At 38.7% G+C, this 23391-nt stretch overlaps 1 protein-coding gene across 5 annotated transcripts in view; it reads left to right on the top strand.

Moving 5' to 3' along the window:
• The window catches only part of kif21a (kinesin family member 21A), a 138300-nt gene that overhangs the window by 66552 nt on the left and 48357 nt on the right, over nucleotides 1–23391 (top strand). For all 5 annotated transcript variants that reach the window (XM_073066261.1, XM_073066260.1, XM_073066259.1 and 2 more), the window contains exons 9-19: nucleotides 814–1003; nucleotides 1415–1478; nucleotides 2442–2639; nucleotides 5650–5731; nucleotides 5813–5924; nucleotides 8318–8506; nucleotides 9115–9314; nucleotides 12208–12315; nucleotides 18362–18430; nucleotides 20140–20357; nucleotides 21149–21296. In XM_073066261.1, coding sequence (XP_072922362.1) covers nucleotides 814–1003; nucleotides 1415–1478; nucleotides 2442–2639; nucleotides 5650–5731; nucleotides 5813–5924; nucleotides 8318–8506; nucleotides 9115–9314; nucleotides 12208–12315; nucleotides 18362–18430; nucleotides 20140–20357; nucleotides 21149–21296 — 1578 coding nt within the window. The remainder of the gene's footprint in view (nucleotides 1–813; nucleotides 1004–1414; nucleotides 1479–2441; nucleotides 2640–5649; nucleotides 5732–5812; nucleotides 5925–8317; nucleotides 8507–9114; nucleotides 9315–12207; nucleotides 12316–18361; nucleotides 18431–20139; nucleotides 20358–21148; nucleotides 21297–23391) is intronic.

The raw sequence follows: 23391 nt of genomic DNA, 5'->3' as shown, positions 1-23391 counted from the left end.
GAGGAGCTAACTGGGTGGACAAGCTTCCCTGGGTCCTACTCGGCATCCGCACGGCACCCAAAGACGATCTGCACACCTCCTCGGCCGAGTTGGTGTACGGCGCACCCTTGGTCGTCCCAGGGGAGTTCATACCAGCCCCAAGGGGGACGAGGAAGAACCCGCAGCAGTCCTGGGCTGACTACGCTAGAGGCTCGGCAACCTGGCCCCCATGCCCACTTCGCAGCATGGGCAGAACCCGACCTGCATACCCAAAGACCTGCAGAACTGTAAGTTTGTGTTTGTACGAAAGGGCGGGCATCGGCCACCGCTGCATCGGCCCTACGAGGGGCCGTTTACGGTGCTCAGGAATAACGGATCCACGTTCGTGCTGGACGTTGGGGGGAGAGAGGAGGTTTTCACGGTGGACCGACTCAAACCGGGGGGTTATGTGGCGACCCACTTCCTAGCGCACTTGAACCGGCTCACAAATAGCCAGCGCGCCGGCATAAAGGCCAGTCCCAAAAGGGCGCCAGGTCTGCTTCACCAACAAAGGGAAAAGCCCGTGCGGGACTGTGAGTATGTGCCCCCTACAGCATCCGCGCCCGGGAAGGGCGGGATCAGGGAGGCTTTAAAGCGAGGCTGTGAAGTTCGAATAAAATCTTTTTTTAACTGCAGTTTACCAACTCCGTGTCGTTATTTCAGCGTTGCATGTAGCACACCGCTACAGTATGACCAGAAGAATCTTCTTCCAGTCCAGGCTGGAACACGATGTCAGAGAAATCTGAGATGAGCTTGGATTTTTAAAACAAATCACCTGTTCTTTATTTTTGTTAGGGCAAGAGAATAATTGGAGACGATGGTGTGGAGAGTATTAATGATATGTTCCATGAAAATTCCATGCTACAAACTGAAAACAATAATCTGCGAATGAGGGTAAAGGCAATGCAAGAAACTATAGAATCACTGAGGGCAAGAGTAACACAACTTCTCAGCGATCAGGTTAATCAAGTACTTGCCAAATCAGGTAAACTCTTAATAAAATTATTATGCTGTTTGTTCCTGACAACTTTTCATTGTGATTTAATGATATAATCTATGATTATGTATTCACAAATAACCTGGTCAAGAGCAAATTCCTCTTTTCCTGAGGCATTCTGAAAATCCACTGCAAAGATGACCAAACTTGTTATTAGCAAAAGCAAATTTGAACAAATGAATTTGTACTTCATGGAACTTCTACACTTAAACCCCCACGTCATGACCAGTCCCCACGATTTCACACATCCTTTTCACGTTAGATTTGAAGAGAGAGTGGGAGAGAAATGTATACAATGTTCAAAGCTGGTGTGAGATTTTGAAATATTTCACATCCCCAGATGATCATAGTTGCATTTAAATTGTTCTGATATAAGTTTTCTATCTTGACAAATTATAGGGGATGGAAATGAAGAAATTAGTGCAATGATCCAGAATTATATCAAAGAAGTTGAAGATCTCAGGTAACTGTAACTTTAAGATGAAGATATATGCATACTGACACATCATTTTTTGAAAAAAGACAAACATTTATGTAGAGGCAGGTAACTTGGATTGTCAAGTTTGCACCATCATTTAGTAAGTTTGTGGCCTATCTGATTGTAATCTCAAATCCATATTCACATCTTCCTCGGGCATTGTTTTTCCCCATTGTTTTTCAAGAATCTATTTCTGTCTTCCTTGAGGAGTGATAGAAGCATTGTCTGTATATTGTTAAAGTAGGGAGTTCTGAAGATCTAAAATGCTTGAAAAAAATTTCACCTTGTTCTTGTCTTAAATGGGTATCCCTTTATTTTTAAGCAATAATCCCAAGTTCTAGATTCTCACTTAAGAAGAAACCTCTTCACAGCCACTTTTGTCAGGAGCACTGATAATTCTCTGTGTTGTTAATGTCCCCTCTTATTGTTCTAAACTGAAGTGAGTGCAAACTTAGCCCTCTTAAGTTTTCCTCATAAGACCTCCTACCTGTTTCAAGTATTAGTTTGAAATTTCTTTAGCATTACCACGTTTAAATAAGCAGACAAGTGCTGTATAGTGTGGTGTTGCCAATGCTTCATATAACTGTGGTTTAACCTCTGAATTTATGATATCCTCTAAGATTATTTTAGAAAGTGAAAAATGTGTGGGATTTTCCCAAGAATGAGGATCATGGGCCTTTTGCTTTCGAACAGACTGCACAATGAATTCTATATTACATTGTAAGATGCACCTTATAAAAAAGAATCTCAGAGTTAGCAAGTAAACTGCAAGATGATCCTTGAAGTCTCCTCTTATAATTCTGTATTCTGCACTATTTAATCTTATTTGCATTCTATATTGTTCATGCAACTTCCACGGAACATTTCTGTGGAGTATTTCATGCTATTCTAGTATTTATCTCTAACCCATGGTTTCATTCTTAGCCTTGTACTGTTTTATTATTTTAGATCAAAACTATTTGAGAGTGAAGCTATGAATGAAAACCTTCGTCGTAACCTTTCAAGGGCTTCAGCAAGACCCCCATATCTTAATGGTACTTTTTCTGGTTCAGTCCTTGGTTCAGAAAAGGATACAATGGATGTCTTGGAAATGGCTAAAAAGAACTTGGAAAAGCTCAAGAAAAAGGAGAAGAAAAAGAAAAAAAGGTGTGCGTTCTTCCTGAATATTGCCTGCAGTTATTAAATTGCTGTAATGCATTTTTTTGTTAATGGGATATGGATAGCAATGTTATGTTTCAATTGAATTTTCCAAATATAGTTTGTTAAAAGTTTCTTTGTGGGTCTCAGTTAATCGTGTGCATGAGGTAAATTCAACTGTTCGTGTTAAATATTCTTTTATTTTAAATATTTGTATTAAATGTAATGTTTCAGATAGGATTTGTATCTTTGCAAGTTTTTGTGGTCTTTTGTTAATTTTGTCATTTTACCAATGCATACTTCTTTCCCCATCAACTTGATAAACAATCTAGTCTGTCATATTCCTTCTCTCTTGATTGTGTCTCCTCTTGTCACAAGGACAAGCTAGAGTGAGGACAACATTTGAACAAGTCTTAGCATCGCTATCTAATTGGCTGTTAGGCAAGAACTGGAAATATTAGAAATGGAGTACTATAAGAAATTTCCTGTTCAATATTTGAAGTTGGATGGCATAGACTCCTGTTTAGAAGTAGGAAGACAATGTAGAATATTTAAGTTTAACTTCCTTCTACATAGAGTGACTGATTTGTGGAACAGAGTATCATGTTCAAAGTTCTAAAGAAGAGTTGGAAACCTGAAGGAGATGGGTGGTTGGCAGTTTATTGACGTCTGGCCAGAGAAACTGTTGACTTTTTTCCCCAGTCTTAAACTTTCCCATGTTTTAAAATCCTTGTTTTGGATGTGGTTTTCTTGAGTTAAAAATTAACTTGTATATGTTTATATTAAGTCAGTTTTTCATTTGTTTATTGCCTTGATATATTCTGGATTGAGAAAATAACTGTTGTCATATCAGATTTCTTTTTTTTCATCTTTACTGCAGTTTCACATAGTCAAAAATAACATAGCTTGCATTTTAAGTGTGGTTTCTTTGTAACCATATTTTGAAATTTCCTGTTGCAGTATAATATTTTGTTAGTTTACCATCACAATACAAGTCATTTCTGTTCCAAAGCACTTGGAATTCAGTTAAAGTCATGAAGCTTATTTTCAATCAATAAATGGTTTTGAAATATTAATGGTTAAAAATGTGTACTTCAGCTATATTTTGTTATAACAGGATATGTATTTTAATATGGTGGTTTAAGATGTGATTTCTGTGCAAGTGTTTTTTGTTTTGCAAACAGACGACTACAACTGTTCACAAGTTTGAAGAAGCAAAGGTCCATGTCATATGTAGATAATTGTTGTATTTTGCTGATAACAAAACCTGTGACTCTTATTGTGCAGGGAAATAAAAAAAATCACCCTTAGTTAGTTATTGCATTTATAACAAACAGTGCTTTGTAACAGTATTCAGCCTTCCCTTTGTTCACATAAATGAATATTACATTAAGAGATTCTGATCAATTTAACTAAAAATTTTTGTTTGTGAATGTACCTTTTTCACAGTAGATGCAAAAAACCATAGAAAATTGTAAAGCATGAAAAACTAAAAATACCGAAACTGAGATGGTAGCAATTCAAAAGTATTCATTCACCTTTGCTCAATACTTAGCTGAACCAACTCTTGCAGGTATTACAGCTAGTAGTCTTTTTGAGTAAGTCTCTATTAGATTTGCACAACGTGATGGTGCAAGGTTTGCCCATTCCTCCTTGCAAAATTGCTCAAACTGCTAGGTTTGTTAGATAGTGGTGGTGGACAGCAATCTTGAAGTCATGACAGATGTTCAGTTGGGTTAAGGTCAGTACTGTGATTCGGCCACTTCAGAACATCAATTTTCTTCATCTGAAGCCACTCCATGGTTGCTCTGGCAGTGTGCGTTCGGTCATTGACCTGTGAAAGATGAAGTTCCTCCCCAGTTAAAGCTTTCTGACAGAGGCGAGCAAGTTTTTATCCAGAATCTCTGTGTTCAGCAACATTCATCTTCCTATCAATCCTGACCAGATTTCCATTCCCTGCTGCTGAAAGGCATCCCCATAATATGATGCTACCTCCACCATACTTTACAGTAGGAACGGTGTAACCTGGCTGATGTGCAGTATTAGATTTACACCTCACATGCCACTTATTGTTGAGGCCAAAAAGTTCCACTTTAATCTCGTCGGACATTAAGACCTTCCACATCTTTACAGTATCTTGATGATGCTTTACAAAGTCTTTTCAGGCAAGGATATGGTTTTTTTTCAAACCAGGGCTTCTTCCTTTGCACTCTTTCATAATACTTGTTTTTATGTGCAAGACCTTAGAGATTGTGGAATTATCAATTTCGTCTCCAGTGACAGTCACTGATTTCTGCAGCTCACTTCAGTGACTTTTTGGTGTCACAGTAGCCTCTCTTACAAGTACCATGATTGTCCGGTACTAAGTTTTCAGGGGTTTCCTGACCTAGACAGTGTCACTGTGGTTTCCCAGTAGACCGCATTGTGCTCCAAAGTATGTTCAGTGCCTTTGAGATGGTTTTGTACCCTTCCCCGGATTTGTGCTTCTCTACTATCAATTCCGTGACGTGTCTTAAATGCTCACTTTGGTTTGGTCTTTTGAAAATCTACCATACTGTTGGACCTTACAGAGAGGGGGAGTATTCAGGTGATCCTCCATTTTCTACATCAACAAATTGGGCGAGTTGGTAAGGTAATATGTATATTGCACCTGATGAAAGCGTAGTAATTACAAAGGGGATGTATTATTTATCAGACTCAGAATTTTCAGTAAATTGTTGACAGGTTTTGAATTTTCCTTTTGATTTGACATGAGGCACAACGCTTGAAAAATAATCCCTCAATATATTTAAAATTTAGAAAATGAGACCATAAAATGTGGAGATAGTTGTATGAGCTGTATACTTATTCAAGGCATTGAATTTGTAAGAAGGTGACATATATATCTTAATATTTGTACTTTTTTTTCATTTGCATGATTGGGGGTGAGCGACCTCTTAATTTTAATTGATATCTGAAGAAGTGTAAATGTTGTAACTGGTGTGACATCTTAATGTAATTCATATTATGTTTTACACAGCCTAACTAAAGAGGATTTTAATGAAGGGGAGAAATCAGAAGAGAAAGACATGGAAGAGAAAGAAAAGAATGACTTGGAGGAGGTATACCTAAGTTTAAATAGCTAAAAGTAATTTGACATTTTCATCAAATCAAAGTAAGTGACTCAGATATTGCTTTTGAAGGAGGAAGGTCAGGAATACAGCGATCATGAAGGGGATGAAGAAGATGCTGAAGAGGATGAAGTTGAAATAAGTGAAAGTTCGGATGAATCTGACTCTGAAATAGATGAAGAAGGTAATGCCTTAAACGTTTCTATTGCTGTCTGGCTTTTATTTAGATTAATGATTAGTTGGCTTTGTTTATCTAAGATTTTGATTCATGGGCTTTGCTTAAATAAGTATGAGCACCCTATTTGTAGAGTATGATGATGTTTTGAACAATAGAAGTTCTTGATTCTTACCAATAACAACCTATTCATCCCTGCTTTAATGCAAACATGAGAAATGTGGCCAGCAAAAAAGCCCTTTGAGCCTGTTCTGCCATATGTAAGGATTGTGACACCTCTTCTATCTCAGCTCCACTTTTCTGACATGTCCTTCTGACTCTTGATTACATTAATAGCCAGAATGCTGCTGATCAATTTTCAATGAACCGGATGTCTGACCTTCCATAACCCTTTAATGTTAAGAATTCCAAAGATTCCCCATCTATTGAGTGAAGAGGTTTGTCCTCCATTTATTTCTGAATAGATTAGACCTTATTCTATGACTGAGTCATGTAAAAATCTTGTAATTTTAATGAAATCTCTGATTCTTCTAAACTCTGATCTGATTAGCCTTGTATTCTGTGAACTCTGCTCATATGGTAAATCTGCATTCTGAGGGACCAGGTTGATGAGTCTTTATTGCCCTCTCTCTGCAGCAAGTATGTCTATGTTTGCACACTGTACAGAATACACCAGGTGTGGTCTTACCAATGCCCTAAGAACTGCAGTAAGACATCTTCAGTATTCAGATCCTCTCTTAATAAAGGCCAACTTGCCATTTGCCTTCCTCATTGTTTGCTTCATCTGCATGGTAGTTTTCACTAAGAGCATCAGCATTTCCCATCCTGTTTCTGTTTAAAAACAAAAAATAAAAATAAAAACTGCAGATGCTGGAAATCTTAAATAAAAAGAATGTTAGGAAAGCTCAACACTTCAGACTGCCTCTGTGCTACTTGACCTGATGAGTTTTTCCAGAATTTTATTGTAGTCTCTTCAAGTACTCTACCTTTATGTTTTATCAAATTGAATGTTCTCATATTTTTGCACATTTTATCTGGTCTTTCAAGTTCTTGCTACTCACTTAGCTTGTCTCCATGTCTTTAGACGTCTCTTTACATTTTCCACCACCAGCATCCACCACCCAAACTACACACTAAGTTACCTTGTTTTGTATCATTCCAAACTTGGAAAAAGAACTTCTGGCTTCCTAAGCCATTGTTATAGTTTATGAATAACTGGAAACCAACACTGATACCTGTAGAATGCCACTTGTCACAGGCTGTCAACCTGAGGAAGATACTGTTCACAATCTTTGTTTTGTCTGATAACGAATTCTCAATCACTGCAGTATTTTGCTCCCATTTCCACGTGCTCCAGCCTGTGTGGGACCTCGGCAAGAATCTTCTGAAAATCTAATACACCATATTAACTGGGTTCCCTTTGCTTATTAAACCAAACTAATTCTTGTAGAACTTGAGAAGGTTTTTTGCACATGATTTCTCTTTTAATAAATCTGTCTCTGTACAATTACATTAGTCTTTTAACACTAGTTCTCGGTCACTACAACCTTTACGGTAGTTTCTGATGTGTTTCCTGATCCTACTAGTAGGTCACATAATATTTTGTTTCCTTTTTTTCTGCTTACACGTTCTCCTTTGTTAGTTCCCATGCTGGTAAAGAAATTGTTTTTTTCTTTACCTGCATGGAACAACCCATTCCTTTCTCCACCTTCTCAACCCATCCCTCTCTCCTCCTTCTCAAATTCATTCTTACTTATCCAATGTTTTGCTGCAAATTGTGCTTTCAGCTGGATTCAGGCACTTGAACCGTTTTTCTTTCCTTCCTGGACGTGGGGATTGTTACACGAGTCAATGTTTATCCCCAGGCTTTAATTCTAATGCAGAAGCATTAGAACATTAATGAACATTAATGAATGTTTAATTAATAAAGAATTAATGAACATGTTTAAGATTATGAAAGAAAATAAAATAAAGCAAAATACTTCCAGAATGATAGGAATGAACAGAATGTAAGTTGGTGAGTGACTGGGGCTTGAATGTGCTGTTGCCATGTTTGGCACATGTATGTATTGCAATGGACAAAGAATTTAATAGCCAATTATAATCCCTGTATTGGCAGAGAAGCACATAGGAGTACACAGTTCATTTTTAAAATATTGTTATTTTGGTGATAACAGTTGGATCAATACTTGGGTTTGTCATTGAATTTCCTGGTTCGGACAGGTGAACCAATGCTTTGTGATAAATATTTGATCTTTGAACATTTGTGCAACAGCAGCAGAAGAACTCTGAGGTTTTTCCTTGCCATTTAATGATGCTTAGATTTAAACAATATTTTAGTTTTTCATGCTCATGATATTCAATCACTCTTGTTACTCAAGCAATCTTCCTTATTTCCTTAGCTAATTTCCAGGCAGATCTGGCTAACATTACCTGCGAAATAGAAATTAAGCAGAAGCTTATCGATGAACTGGAAAATAGCCAGCGACGACTTCAGACACTGAAACAGCAGTATGAGGAAAAGTTAATGATGCTGCAAAATAAAATTCGGGACACCCAATTGGAGAGAGACCGTGTTCTTCAAAACCTGGGTAAGATAGAGAGCAAAAATGATTTTTTGACATAAAGCTTTGATTATAACTTGACAGGTCAAATTCTCAATCCATTTTCTTTTCAATTTCTATTCTTTTCAACATCTTATAAGCCACTTTATTGTGATTCCTTAAAGCAATAAGTGTGGCGTGTGGCCAAGTGGTTAAGGGTTTGGACTAGCGATCTGAAAGTCGTGAGTTCGAGCCCCATCTGAGGCAATGTGTTGTGTCCTTGAGCAAGGCACTTAACCACAAGTTGCTCCAGTCCACCCAGCTGAAAATGGGTACTGGCAAAATGCTGGGGGTTAACCTCGTAACAGACTGGTGTCCTCTGTGGTGGGTGGTGGGGGGGGAGGGTGCGGTTCTCATACTCTCAGTCACTTCACGCCACGAAAACCGGCGTAAGCTCCGGCCTGATGAGCCTATAAAGCTCGGGACAGACTTCAGCTTTTAACTTGCAGCAATAAACAATTTCATGTGTTAGTGCCTAATATGAACAGTAATTGACTCCACAAACTTGAGACGTAATAGTTGTAGCAGGTGATCAGAGTAGATAGGAAGTATCTGTCTTTAGGTTGCAGATAAACCTAAAATTTTGATTATTCTAGGTTCAATGGAAAGTTTTTCTGAAGAAAAAGCAAATAAAATTAAATCAGAATATGAGAAAAAGCTTCAAGTAATGAACAAAGAACTGCAGAAGTTGCATACTGCCCAAAAGGAACATGCTCGCTTACTAAAAAATCAACTGCAGTATGAAAAACAGTTGAAGAAACTGCAGCAAGAAGTGGGAGAAATGAAGAAAACCAAGGTAGAGTTCATTTATTTCTGGCAGCTATAACACACTAAATTTCTCTTTATTGGCTTGGAATTTTGTGAAGAAATAAAAACCAACGCATGCAGAATGCTGGAATCACTGAACAGCTTGGCAGTATCAGTGAAAATGAATAAACAGTCCATGTTTCAGGCCAAGACCCTTCTTCAAGATTGGAAAGGAAGCGAGAAGATGCCAGAAGAAAAAGGTGGGGGCGAGGGTAGGGAGGATGGCTAGGAGGTGATTGGTAAAGCCAGATGGGTGGGAAAAGTAAAAGGCTGAAGAGGAAGGAATCTGATAGGAGACAGGGAAGGATAAGAGGATCCAGCAGGAGGTGATAGTCATGAACAAGAGAGAATCTGCAAATACTGGAAATCCAAATTCCTCCGACCTGTCCCCTTCCCTTATGTCCTCCGTTTCTGCCACATCTGCTCTCAGGATGAGGCTTTTCATTCTAGAATGAAGGAGATGTCCTCCTTTTTCAAAGAAAGGTGCTTCCCTTCCTCCACCATCAACGCTGGCTTCAACCCTGTCTCTTCCATTTCACGCATGTCTGCTCTTACCCCAACCTTCTGCTACTCTACCAGGGATAGGGTTCCTCTTGTCCTTGCCTATCGCCCCACCAACCTCCACGTCCAGCTCATAATCCTCCAGAACTTCCACCATCTCTAACGGGATCCCACCACCAAGCACATCTTCCCCCCCCCCGCCGCCACTTCTTGCTTTTTGAAGGGATCATTCCCTGTGCAACTCCCTTGTCCATTCATCCCTCCTCACTGATCCTTGCAAGCGGAACAAGTGCTACACCTGCCCCTACACCACCTCCCCCACTACCATTTGGGGCTGCAAACATTTCTTCCAGGTGAAGCAATACTTCATCTGTGAGTCTGTTGGGGTCATATACTCTGCCCAGTGCCCCTGGTTTGACCTCCTGTATATCGGTGAGACCCGATGTAGACTGGGAGTCAGCTGCACAGAGCACCTACTCTCTGTCCACCAGAAGAAGCAGGATCTTCCTGTGGCCACCCATTTTAATTCCATTTCCCATTCCCAATTCAATGTGTCTATCCATGGTCGCCTGTACTGTCGCAATGAGGCCACACTCAGGAACAACACCTTGTATTCTGTCCGGGTAGCCTCCAACCTGATGGCGTGAACATCGATTTCTTGAATTTCAGGTCATGCCCCTGTCCTCTCCTTCACTAGTCCCCATCCCCTTTTCCCTCTCACTTTATCTCCTTGAATGCTCATTGCCTCCCTCTGGTGCTCCTCCCCATTTTTCTTTCTTCTATGGCCTATCCTTACCTCTCTGACTTCACCCTTCTTCAACGCTGTATCTCTTTCACCAGTCTACTTCCCAGCTATTTACTTCATCCCTTCCCCTCCCAGTTTCACCTGTCACCTTGTGTTTCTCTCTCCCTTCCCCCACATTTAAAATCTACTCCTAATCTTTTTTTATTCAGACCTTTCGAAGGGTCTCACGCCAAAACATTGACTGTGCTTTTTTCCATTGATGATGCCTGGAGGTGATGGGTGAGAGGAGGTAAGAGGTCAGAATGCAAAATAGAAGAGGAGGGGAAGGGAATTTTTTTTTTTGACCCCGAAGGGGAAATCAATATTCATGCCATCAGGTTGGAGGAATATAATGTGTTGCTCCTCCAGCTTGGCACAAGAGGAAACCATGGACCAACCTGTTAGAACGGGAATGGGAATTAAAATGTTTAGCTGCCGTAAAGTTCCACTTTTGGTGATGAGAGTAGAAGTACTCGATAAAGCTGTCCCCCAATTTACAACAGGTCTCACCAATATAAAGGAGGCTGCATTACGAGCACCGGACAGAATAGATGACCCCCAACAAATTTACAGGTGAAGTGTTGCCTCACTTCATGTGAGGAGAAATAGCAGGAAAAAGAATCTTGAATATTAAAGCCTATTCCTAGTCACCATAGTGTTGATCAGCTTGAAAATACAAATGTTAATTTCATCTCCTCACCACCCACCTAATGAAGCATGGCTTGTGCTGAGGGAAATATGAAGACAGGTAAAGTTAATAGAAACAGTAAATGTGCTTCTGTTGTAAAGTTGTACACTTTTTGAATGGTGGCATGTAATTTAAGTACCACTAAAGCTATGTCATGATGGCCTATCATATTACTAAATATTATTGTTAGTATTTTATGGGAAATTGATATGTAAGGTGGGCAGAATTTAGTCTTGATTGCACCTTAAATTTGTTTGCATTCTGCTGACCAAGTGAAAGTGTTGGGAACAATGACATTTTGAAGCTGGCTGCCAGAATTTATTGAAAGGTTGAGGACCTGAAAGTTTACTGTTTCTCTTTCTGCACATTCTGTCTGACTTAAGTGTTGCCAGCACTTTTTTATTTCAGATTTCCTGCAGCTAGTTTTGTATTGTTCTCCCCTATCGGTGCTTTTTTAAAAAAAAATTTAAAAATTACATCTTTGCCATTTCCTTTGAGAAGTGGCTGACATTCTCTGCCTTAATGGATTATGTTGGATGTCTCAGAGATGAGGATGATTGTGGATAAGTTATTTATAATAGATGTTACAATTGCCTAGTTACAATGTTAAAATTGTGCATGCATTTGAAACTTTGATTTATCACTTGTAAGGCAAACAGCAACAGAGAAGGGGGAAAATACGATGGGAGGAAATTGTATGTAGGTCCACTAACAGTAACTTTTACAAGTTCATGGTCTTCTCAGTAACAAGTATGGCTGAGTTCAGTGATAGAATAAGAAGGGCTAATGCTTGGACCTGATACAAGTATGAATTCTTTATTCTTAAACATTACCTAGCCCTAGATTGAAGAAAGCAATTAAGGATGGTGGTGGCATTCAGAAACAATGTCTATTCTTGCCGTTTTGAAGGTCCGTCTCATGAGACAAATGAAAGAAGAACAAGAACGTGCTCGAATGACAGAATCTAGGAGAAACCGAGAAATTGCTCAGTTGAAGAAAGATCATCGCAAGCAAGAAGTGAGTATTGAATTGTTTAAAAATGTTCATTGTCAGAAGGATAAGATCAGTTCTAATCCTCAAGAAATTAAAATTAATGCTTTGAACTTTTGCATTTTTGTAGTATATTTTTGCTTTAGATCATTTTGTACCCAAGATTGAAAAACTCCCTACAGTACATCTAATTAAAATATCATTGTGCTATCTTGCACTTTTCACCATTTAAAAAAAAATCCGTAACTGGAAACTTGATTTTGTGTTACTGGTTGGAGATCCTGTAACACTGCCTATTTTTGTAAGAGATGGTGTAGAAGTATAGGAGTTGGGATGTAATGTTAAAATTGTACAAGGCATTGGTAAGGCCAAATTTGGAGTATTGTGTACAGTTCTGGTCACCAAATTATAGGAAAGATGTCAACAAAATAGAGAGAGTACAGAGGAGATTTACTAGAATGTTACCTGGGTTTCAGCACCTAAGTTACAGGGAAAGGTTGAACAAGTTCGGCCTTTATTCTTTGGAGCGTAGAGGGGGACTTGATAGGGGTATTTAAAATTATGAGGGGGATAGATAGAGTTGACATGGATAGGCTTTTTCCATTGAGAGTAGGGGAGATTCCAACAAGAGGACATGAGTTGAGAGTTAGGTGGCAAAAGTTTAAGGGTAACACGAGGGGGAACTTCTTTACTCAGAGAGTGGTAGCTGTGTGGAACAAGCTTCCAGTAGAAGTGGTAGAGGCAGCTTCGGTATTGTCATTTAAAGTAAAATTGGATAGGTATATTGACAGGAAAGGAATGGAGGGTTATGGGCTGAGTGCGGGTCAGTGGGACTAGGTGAGTGCAAGCATTCGGCATGGACTAGAAGGGCCAAGATGGCCTGTTTCCGTGCTGTAATTGTTATATGGTTATAATGGTGGTCATTTTCACTAGTTTGGATGTTGTTTTATTGTATTTTGCCTAAAATTTTCAATCAATAATATTTTTTTCTTTCCAACCTAAAAGGTTATAAATGCTAATCTGCCACACATTAGTGTTAATTTATCGCGAGTCATTGAATTAACCAAAACCAAAATATATTTGCAGTTCATTAATCTGATGCTTCAAATTTGAAATTCTCAAGCTACTAATCTCATAACTTGGGAGACTTTAGGAATGTCTGCCTATGGAATTCCATCTTCCTTGTGATATGTCAGGGAAAACAATTTGCGAAATAAAAATCCCTTTTATTTAAACCTTTTCACATGGTCTACAAAGGTACAGTGGTTCTAGAAAGTTTGTGAATCCTGCAGACCTTTCTCTGTTTCTGCATAAATATGACCTAAAATGTGATCAGGTCTTCATGTAACACTATTAAATAAATTACACAAAAAATATTTAGAAACAAGAGAAAATCTGGAGATGCTGGAAATCCAAGCAACACACAGAAAATGCTGGAGGAACTCAGCAGACCAGGCAGCATCTATGGAAAAGAATGAAGTCAATGTTTCAGGCCAAGATCCTTCAGCAGGACTGGAGGAAAAAAAAGATGAGTGGAGTTAAATGTGGGGGAGAGGAGGGAAGAACACAAGGTAATAGGTGAAATGAGAATGGGGAGGGGTGAAGTAAAGTGCTGAGAAGTTGATTGGTAAAACAGATACAGGGCTGGAGAAGGGGGAAGTCTAATAGGCGATGACTGAAGGCTCTGGAAGAAAGAAAAGGGGACAGGAGCACCAGAGATGGGCAGGCAAGGAGATGAGGTGAGAGAGGAAAAAGGGGATGGGGAATGGTGAAGGTGGGGGTCCTTACCAGAGGTTTGAGAAATCGATGTTCATGCCATCAGGTTGGAGGCTGCCCAAAGAGAACATAAGGTGTTCTTCCTCCAGCTTGAGTGTGGCCTCATCGCGACAATAGAGGAAGCCATTGATCTCCCTTCTGTCACTTATCCTTGCAAGCGGAACAAGTGCTACACCTGCCCCGACATATCCTCCCTCACTACCATTCAGTGCTGCAGACAGTCCTTCCAGATGAGATGAAGCTTCACCTGTGAGTATGTTGGGGTCATAAGCTGTTCCCAGTGTGGCCTCCTGTATGTCGGTGAGACCCAACATAGATTGATAGACCGCTGAGCACCTATGGTCCATCTGTCAGAAGAAGTGGGATCTCCCAGTGGCCGTCCATTTTAATTGCACTTCCCCTTCCCATTCCGATATGTCTATCCATGGCCTCCTCGACTGTCGCAATGAGGCCACACTTAGGTTGGAGGAACAACAGCTTATATTCTGTCTGGGTAGCCTCCAACCTGATGACATGAACATAAATTTCTTGAACTTCTGGTCATGCCCCCCCCCCCCCCCCAACATTCCTCATCCCCTTTTCCCTCTCTCACCTTATCTCCTTGCCTGCCCATCTCTGGTGCTCCTCTCCCCTTATCTTTCTTCCAGGGCCTTCTGTCCTCTCCTATTAGATTTCCCACTTCTCCAGCCCTGTATCTTTTTCACCACTCACAGCTCTTTAATTCACCCTCCCCCTTCTGGTTTCACCTTGCCCTCCCCCCACCTTTTAACTCTACTCCTCATCTTTTTTTCTCTCCAGTCCTGCTTGAAGGGTCTTGGTCTGAAACATCGACAGTACTCTTTTCCATAGATGCTGTCTGACTTGTTGAGTTCTTCCAACATTTTGTGTGTGATACTTATTCATTGATTTATTGAGAAAAAAGATCCAATATTTGTATGTATTTGTTGGAAAAAGTATGTGTATTTTTGTTTCCAGTAACTGGTGTGACTCCCCCCACCCCGGTACAGCAATAACTTCAACTGAACATTTCTAGTAACTGTTCATCAGCCCTGCACAGCAGGTTGGAGGAATTTTAGACCATTCCTCTCTATAAACAACAACACACACAAAATGCTGGTAGAACACAGCAGGCTAGGCAGCATCTATAGGGAGAAGCGATGTCGACGTTTCGGGCCGAGACCCTTCGTCAGGACTAACCGAAAGGAAAGATAGTAAGAGATTTGAAAGTAGAGGGAGGAGGGGGAAATGCGAAATGATAGTAGACCGGAGGGGGTGGGATGAAGCTAAGAGCTGGAAAGGTGATTGGCGAAAGTGATACAGAGCTGGAGAAGGGAAAGGATCATGGGACGGGAAGCCTCAGGAGAAAGAAAGCGGTGGGGGGGAACACCAGAGGGAGATGGAGAACAGGCAAACAACTAAATATGTCAGGGATGGGGTAAGAAGGGGAGGAGGGGCATTAACGGAAGTTAGAGAAGTCAATGTTCATGCCATCAGATTGGAGGCTACCCAGCTGGTATATAAGGTGTTGTTTGAATTTCCAGCATCTGCAGATTTCCTCGTGTTTCCTCTTAATAAAGCTGCTTCAAATCAGGGATGTTGGTGGGCTTCTTTGCATGAACTACCTGCTTCAGTCCTTCCACAACATTTCTATAGAATTAGGGTCAGGACTTCGACTCGACCATTCCAAAACACAAATTTTCTTCTTTTTAAACCATTCTGTTGTTCATTTACTCTTGTTTTTGGATAATTGTCTTGTCACATTATCCAGCTTATATTAAGCTTCAGGTGATGGGACAGCCACCCTGATATTCTCCTGTAAAATGTCCTGATACAATTTTGAATCCATTGTTTCCTCAACGATTGCAAGCTGCCCAGGCCCTCAGGCAGCAAAGCAGCCCCAGACCATGATGCTTTTTCCACCTTGTTTCACAGTTGGGATGAGGTTTTGGTGTTGCTGTGCAGTGCCCTTTTCCCTCCTAAGATAGCAATTTGCATTTCTGCCAAAAAGTTCTTGTCTCAAAACTTGTCTTAGAACATTGTCCCAGAAGTGTTGTAGAGCATCCAGGTGACCTTTTACAAACTTGAGACGTGCAGCAATGTTTTTTTTTTGGAGAGCAGTGGTTTCCATTCTTGTTCAGTGTTTTTCTTATAGTGGAGACATGAACAGAGACTTGAGATTTCTGCAGGTCTTTTGCTGTTACCCTTGGATTTTTTTTTCACCTTCAGCGTTGTACATTGTGCTGTTGCTGTGATCGTTGCAGAATGCCCATTCCTAGGGATAGTAGCAACAGTACTGAGTTTCCTCTATTTGTAGACAATTTGTGTTGCTGTACACTGATAAACACTCAGTAGCCTTTTGTTGCCTTTTCTAGTTTCATGCATCTCTACAATTCTTATTCTGAGGTCCTCCGAAAGTTGTTTAATTGAGGCATTGTGCACATAAACAGATCTTTTCTGGGAAGAGCAAGCTCTACCAGTAATCTGGCTTGTATGTCTTTTTTATAGGGCACCTCTAGAACCTACACCTCCAATCTCATTTCATTGATTGGAGCATCTGACTCCAAATAGCTGTTATACAAGGCATTATCCCAGAGATTCACGTACTTTTTCCAATAAATACATGTAATGTTGCATCATTTTTCTCAATAAATAAATGAACAAGTGTGTTTTTAGTGTTATTTATTTAATTGGATTCTCTATCTACTTTTAGGACTTGTGTGCAGATCAGATCACATTTTAAGTAATATTTATGCAGAAATGGAGAAAATTCTACAGGGTTCACAAACTTTCTAGCACCGCTGTAAATAGGAGTAGGAGGATACAGAATTTTTGCCAGTAGGCAGACAATTATCCTTAGCTGTTTAGGATGTGTTAGAATTTGATCAGATGTGTCATTTATGGGACTGTTTACCTCAATGTGTTTCCTCAGTTGCTTAGTTTGCACTTTATCCTCTTGCCTTGCACCTCCGTTTTAATTATGGCTTGTGTTGTTCTGCATATTACACTAACTATGTTAGAGTTGATCCCACCACCCTCCAATAATACAAGAGGCGAAGGATATTTCAGATGATTTTATTTCATGTGTTCTAAAATAATTCTGCTTCTGCTGGTTGCATACAGTATATCATCAATGTGTGATTGTGACCAATGAGATATATTCAGCATCAAATCCAGTTTAAAATACCACCCCACAACAAATGTGAAGCCAGTAAATCCCTTAACTTCAGTGTTCTCATCCACTCTACTGTAGGGTTTGCAAATAGCTATATTGTGCAGAATGTCAGATTTTATTCCCTTGATAGATTCTGTACATTACAAAGGCAAGTGGGATTAGTAGACGAAACATGATGGTCAGCATGGACACAGTGCGATGAGCAGTCGTATATCAATGCCACGTAACTCTGACATTGTGCCTCAATCCGTCACCCATTAAGGAACTTCACGAGTTTGCTGATTTTAGCAAATCTGTGAGTGACATCATGCACTCCATACAGCTTTCCTCAGTCTGAAGGATATCTCAACAACATGTTACTATTTATTATTCATTCTTTTAGTCTTTGAACAAATTTACAACTATGTCAAAAAATGTTAAAAGTGGAAGATGTTCAGCAGCATATTTTAATTTCTATGTTAGTTACAACACAGTTATCACCATCATTATGTGCTATGTCGTATGACATGGGCAATAATGATCTAATGACCATGATTGTTCTTGGCAAATTTTTCAACAGAAGTGGTTTGCCATTGCTTTCTTCTGGACAGTGTCTTTACAAGACTGGTGACTTCAGCCATTATCAGTACTCTTCAGAGATTGCCTGGCATCAATGGTCACATAAACAGGACTTGTGATGTACACTGGCTGCTCATACAACTATCTACCATCTGCTCTCATGGCTTCACATGACCCCTGATCATGGGGAAGGGAGATGTTAAGCAGGTGCTACCTGCTTAACAGATGACCTGCAGGCTAATGGAGAGAAGAGCACCTTGCACCTATTTTGTTAGAAATGTATCTCCACCCCATGTAACACAGTACTGTGGTAATAAGTGTGTCCATTGTCATTCAGCAAAGTTTGTGCAGAATACTGAATACTACATTATTTTTCTTATGTATTCAAGTTAGTTATTGAACCTGAAAAAATATGCACAACACTATGTATAGACTTATTAGAAATATAAAACTGCAGGTTTTTGTCCTTTTTATTTTGGCCTGCTTCAACTACAAAAGGCAAGATCTTTTGAGTTTCTGAACATATAACAGAGCACAGGCCTTCATTTCCCTTTTATCCCCCTTCAGCATCAAATGAAAATTCTGGAAGCTAAGAAGCGACAACAAGAAATAATTCTAAAGCGCAGAACTGAGGAGGTGAGCCATTTATTCATCATTTTGTCTGTGTATATAATATTCTTTCAAATTGATGGAAAACTTAGCTGAAATTTAAATATGCTGAAAATTAGAATGTAATTGTCTTTATGATTCCATGATCAGTATTGTTTATAGCAGTAAAATGATTCCACTAAATGATAACATCACATTTGAGAAATTAATGCGCAAAGGCTTTGTAAATTATAAAAAATAATTATATATTATTATATATTATATTTATTATTATTATTATATATATATTAAATATAAAAATTGAAATTAAGGTCTCTTGTGAAGTAAATATGGATAAAGCTGTGTTATCAGTTTCAGTGCAAACACAAGGAAATCTGCAGATGCTGGAAATTCAAACAACATCACACAAAATGCTGGTGGACCCTTCGTGTCTCGGCCCAAAACGTCAGCAGCGCTTCTCCCTGTAGATGCTGCCTGGCCTGCTGTGTTCCACCAACATTTTGTGTGTGTTATCAGTTTCAGTGTTGTGAACAAAAATGCTGTAAAGAGTTGTTATTAAAATGGGAGTTTATCAATGTATTTTTTTCTGATCGAAAACTCTTGGAAAATTTCTTTTGAAATGGAAATCTCAAATGAGTTATCCCTGTCCTGTTTGCACAATGATCAGCTTAAATTGCAAGGTAAAATTGTGCAGCTATCTTGATTCAGAATATACTTTAAATAATTGTGTTTTAGACCTTAATTATTTGGAGCTATTACAAAAGAATGTTGAATGATAAATCCTGTGTAAAGTTCAGAGCATGCTTCATTGTCTTCTATTACACACTTAAATTCCAAAATCATTAACCGGGTACAAAATAATTTGTTTCTGGCTCTGTCAGTGACTTCAAATAGGGCAAGTTTGGACATGAGAATGAATGACAAAATAACAGATGTATGGTTTGGCATATTCAAGACAGGAAGTTTTAAAAATTTACCTATGGAATCTAGGGATGCAGTGTTGGGAAAGTAGAGGTGTAAAGTACCATTAAAGCTTGATGGAAAATGTGAACTTAAAGTTGTATCACAATTCTTTTTGATGCTTCAATCAAAAATGTTTGTATTTAAATTGACTTCAGATACTCCAAAGCAATTAGTGGGATGAGTACTTTTAAAAGTGTACTACTTAGGGAATATAGGGATTTAAAAAGTCAGTTTGAGTATAGCAGCTTCACACAAGTAGCAATATGATGCTAATAACCAGACAATCTGTTTAAGTGTTATTAATTCAGACAGGAAAGTATCAGAATTTCAAAAAAAATTACTTATTTTAGTATTTGGATGGTGCTGATATTTATAGCATAATTCCAATTAGCTCTAAAAACTGCAGGGAAAGATGAGCCTTTTTTTATGTAAAGATACTCCTATGCCTTTGGGTAGGAAAATCTATTGGTGGATAAAATATACTGTATACATTCTCTGACATTCAATTGAAAATGAAGGATTGCTTTCAACTGAAAGAGGATCGTATAAATGATGTTCCTATGTATCCAGAACCCTTGTCCTCAATGACAGTAGCATGGTCAGTTTGAGATGCTATTGAAATAGCCAAGGATAGATTGCCTAGTATTTTTCAGATGGAGGGCTATGGTTCCAGTGCAGCTCGATGGGAATAGATAGTTTAAATAGCTCGGCATCTTTTGGCTATTTGTTAAGGACAAGTTTGAACTGCAAGTCATTTTGTTATTGCCTTTTAGGTAACAGCACTTAGAAAGCTTTCAAAACCAATGTCGGATAAAGTAGCTGGGCGAGTGAGCCGAAAACTGAGCTTGCCAGATCCTGTTTCAGAGTCACAATCTCATGCAGGTCTAACCGATCATGACCGAACTATGAACTTCAGTGGTGTGTACAAAGGGAGAAATCTTGCTTCCCGGACCATGGCTACTCCAGCAGACAAGATAAATGGGGGCTTGAGGTATTTTTAACGCTATTTAATCCTTCAGAATTTTCAAATTTGAACAAAATTTGGTTGTTTTTTTTTTGCCTTTATAAATGATTTAATATGAACCAGAATGTTCTAGAATCTGAAATATTCTAACTTTAATCCCTTGGATAATTGATTCATTTCACAGTGGATAAATATTTAGATCATTTCCTGTGATTTATTTTGAGCCCTTCCAACAAATGGCTATGTGATATCGCTGATAAACATTCCTCATGAGAAAGCAGGAAGTTGAACATCACATACATCCACCTGATTACAGAACTAAAATTACATTGGCTTAAAGGAGACTGAAAAATAGACCCCTGATGCCCATAATACCACAGTCCCTCACAAATAATGGTCACCCTGGGAATATCTCAGGTTGCTCACAGTGAAGCTAAGGCTACAATGACATACTACAGTCAGCCCCTCCATGGATGTAGAATGTTGTATGCAACTTGCAGCTTGAGTTGAAACATACAAGCAGTCAGACCACAAATCTACCCACGTTCTTCACACTGCTCCCTTCCTCACTCCACCCCACTACGTAAAATGTTCCTAAACCTTTTGAAAGGTTACACATGCGTCTTAAGTTACCTCATCAAAGCTCACTTGCCTCAACAAAAAATCTCAAATTAACTACCACAGGCACAATTTAGCTATAACAAATCTTTATTGACTTTTCTTCCACATTATCTCAATATATTAACTTTGTCCTGACAGTTCATAAATTATATAGAAGTAATGCTGTGGAATAACAGATAACTTCTGATCAATTGCAGAAAGAAGTACCAGAGAAAAATTACAAGTAGATATACTTCAAGAGCAGCAAGAGTGAAATGGCAGTCACTTGAACGTAGGGTTACCGAAATAATTATGCAAAGAATGACTATTGCCAACATGGAAGCTGATATGAATAGACTTCTCAAAGTAAAAGTTTCTTTTAATTATTGTTTTTGCTTTATTTCCATTTTCATTTGAATGTGAATATTAGAATTTGCAAGAAGCCTCTTGAATTGCTGCTTGTGTTTTTGCTTTGCGCTAATGATCAGTGGCATGGTAAATTGTTCCAGTTAAATAATGATCTTTCATTTTCCCTTTTTTCCCTCTACATTTATTTATCATTTATTTATTGCTGCCGTAAAGTTAACAAATTTCAATTTCATGACTTAAGCAGGTGATATTAAACTTTATTCTGATTCTGTGTGTCATAAATTATATGGATAAAGTAGAATGCTGTAAATTGGACATGATTGCTTTCACAAATAACACTTGGACGAATAACTAGAATTTGTTGTATGATGTAAATACTTCTCAAAAATGTTTGTTTTGTGAATTTAAGTTGTAAGGCCTACTTCAACATACTACATTTTAATTATGAAGAGCTGACAATCTTAACTTCGAGTTTAAAATTATGTGCATTAACAATTTGAGATCTGTGAACAGTTGGTTTCAACGAGCTGAATAATTTTGTGAAAATACAAAAGTTGCACACTTGGTTTGAGAGTGTGCTTTTAATTTTTGTATTTGATTTAGTGAAGGAGAACATATCTCAAATTTACGGTATTCTTGTGCTGATACGTTGTGTAAAATTCTTTTAATATCTTGCTTTTCTGTAGCGTTTTCTGATTATTTTAATCTCTTAATCTGATTAATACCTCTGAAATTTTATTTTGCCTTTATAACAGTTTTATTTTTTATTTCCATTAGCAAATGGCTGATAAAAGTTATTGCAGGCACCTAATTAGAATTCAACAGACCCTGATTATCACCCCTCCCACCTGATAATTTTGTTAATACTGTAGGTGACACTAGATCACCTGATCTAGAAGAGGCTGGCTGACTAGAAGAGTAAAGAATGCTGATGTATTTTTACACCTCTCTTATAATGTTAAATTGTAAGCTTAATACAGTGGATTCTGGTTAATTGGGATATATTGAGACCATTTTGGCCCAATAAGTAGCTGCCTCAATTAGCTGAAATTTCATGGAAATAGTTAAAAGGGAATAAAGGAGACATCTGAGTAACAAATTATGCATTTAAATGAAGTACAGAACAAATTACAACACTGCCAATACTACCACAGTACTATAAAACAGTGTATTATTTCTTAATAGTTATTGATGGAGGAATTCATCCAGTATACACAATGAACAAAATGGATGCAGACACCTTATGCGGAAAATGGACTGCTTTTATACAATGCTGTTGACATTTTCTTCCTCCAGACCTTCATTTTCATTGTACAAACCCCATTTCGAGAAAAGTTGGGATATTTTCCAAAATGCAATAAAAACAAAAATCTGTGATATGTTAATTCACGTGAACCTTTATTTAACTGACAAAAGTACATAGAAAAGATTTTCAATAGTTTTACTGACCAACTTAATTGTATTTTGTAAATATAAACAAATTTACAATTTGATGGCTGCAACACACTCAACAAAAGTTGGGACAGAGTTAAAATAAGATTGAAAAATGCACAGAATATTCAAGTAACACCGGTTTGCAAGACTCCACATTAAGCAGGCTAATTGGTAGCAGGTGAGGTATCATGACTGGGTATAAAAGTAGCGCCCATCAAAGGCTCAGTCTTTCCAAGCAAGGATGGGTCGTGGCTCACCCCTTTGTGCTAAATTTGTGGGAGAATTGTTAGTCAGTTCAAAAGGAACATTTCCCAATGCAAGATTGCAGAGAATTTAGGTCTTTCAACATCTACAGTACATAATATTGTGAAAAGATTCTGAGAATTCAGAGACATCTCAGTGCGTAAAGGGCAAGGTCAGAAACCACTGTTGAATGCCCGTGATCTTCGAGCCCTCAGGCGGCACTGCCTGAGAAACCGTCATGCTACTGTGACAATTATAGACACCTGGGCTCAGGAGTACTTCGGAAAACCATTGTCACTTAACACAGTCCGTCGCTGCATCCAGAAGTGCAACTTGAAACTGTATTACGCAAGGAGGAAGCCATACATCAACTCTATGCAGAAACGCCAGCGAGTTCTCTGGGCCCGAGCTCATC

This window comes from Hemitrygon akajei, chromosome 14 (assembly GCF_048418815.1).
Source record: "Hemitrygon akajei chromosome 14, sHemAka1.3, whole genome shotgun sequence".
Lineage (NCBI taxonomy): Eukaryota > Metazoa > Chordata > Chondrichthyes > Myliobatiformes > Dasyatidae > Hemitrygon > Hemitrygon akajei.
This window is presented reverse-complemented; position numbering and strand designations above follow the sequence as displayed.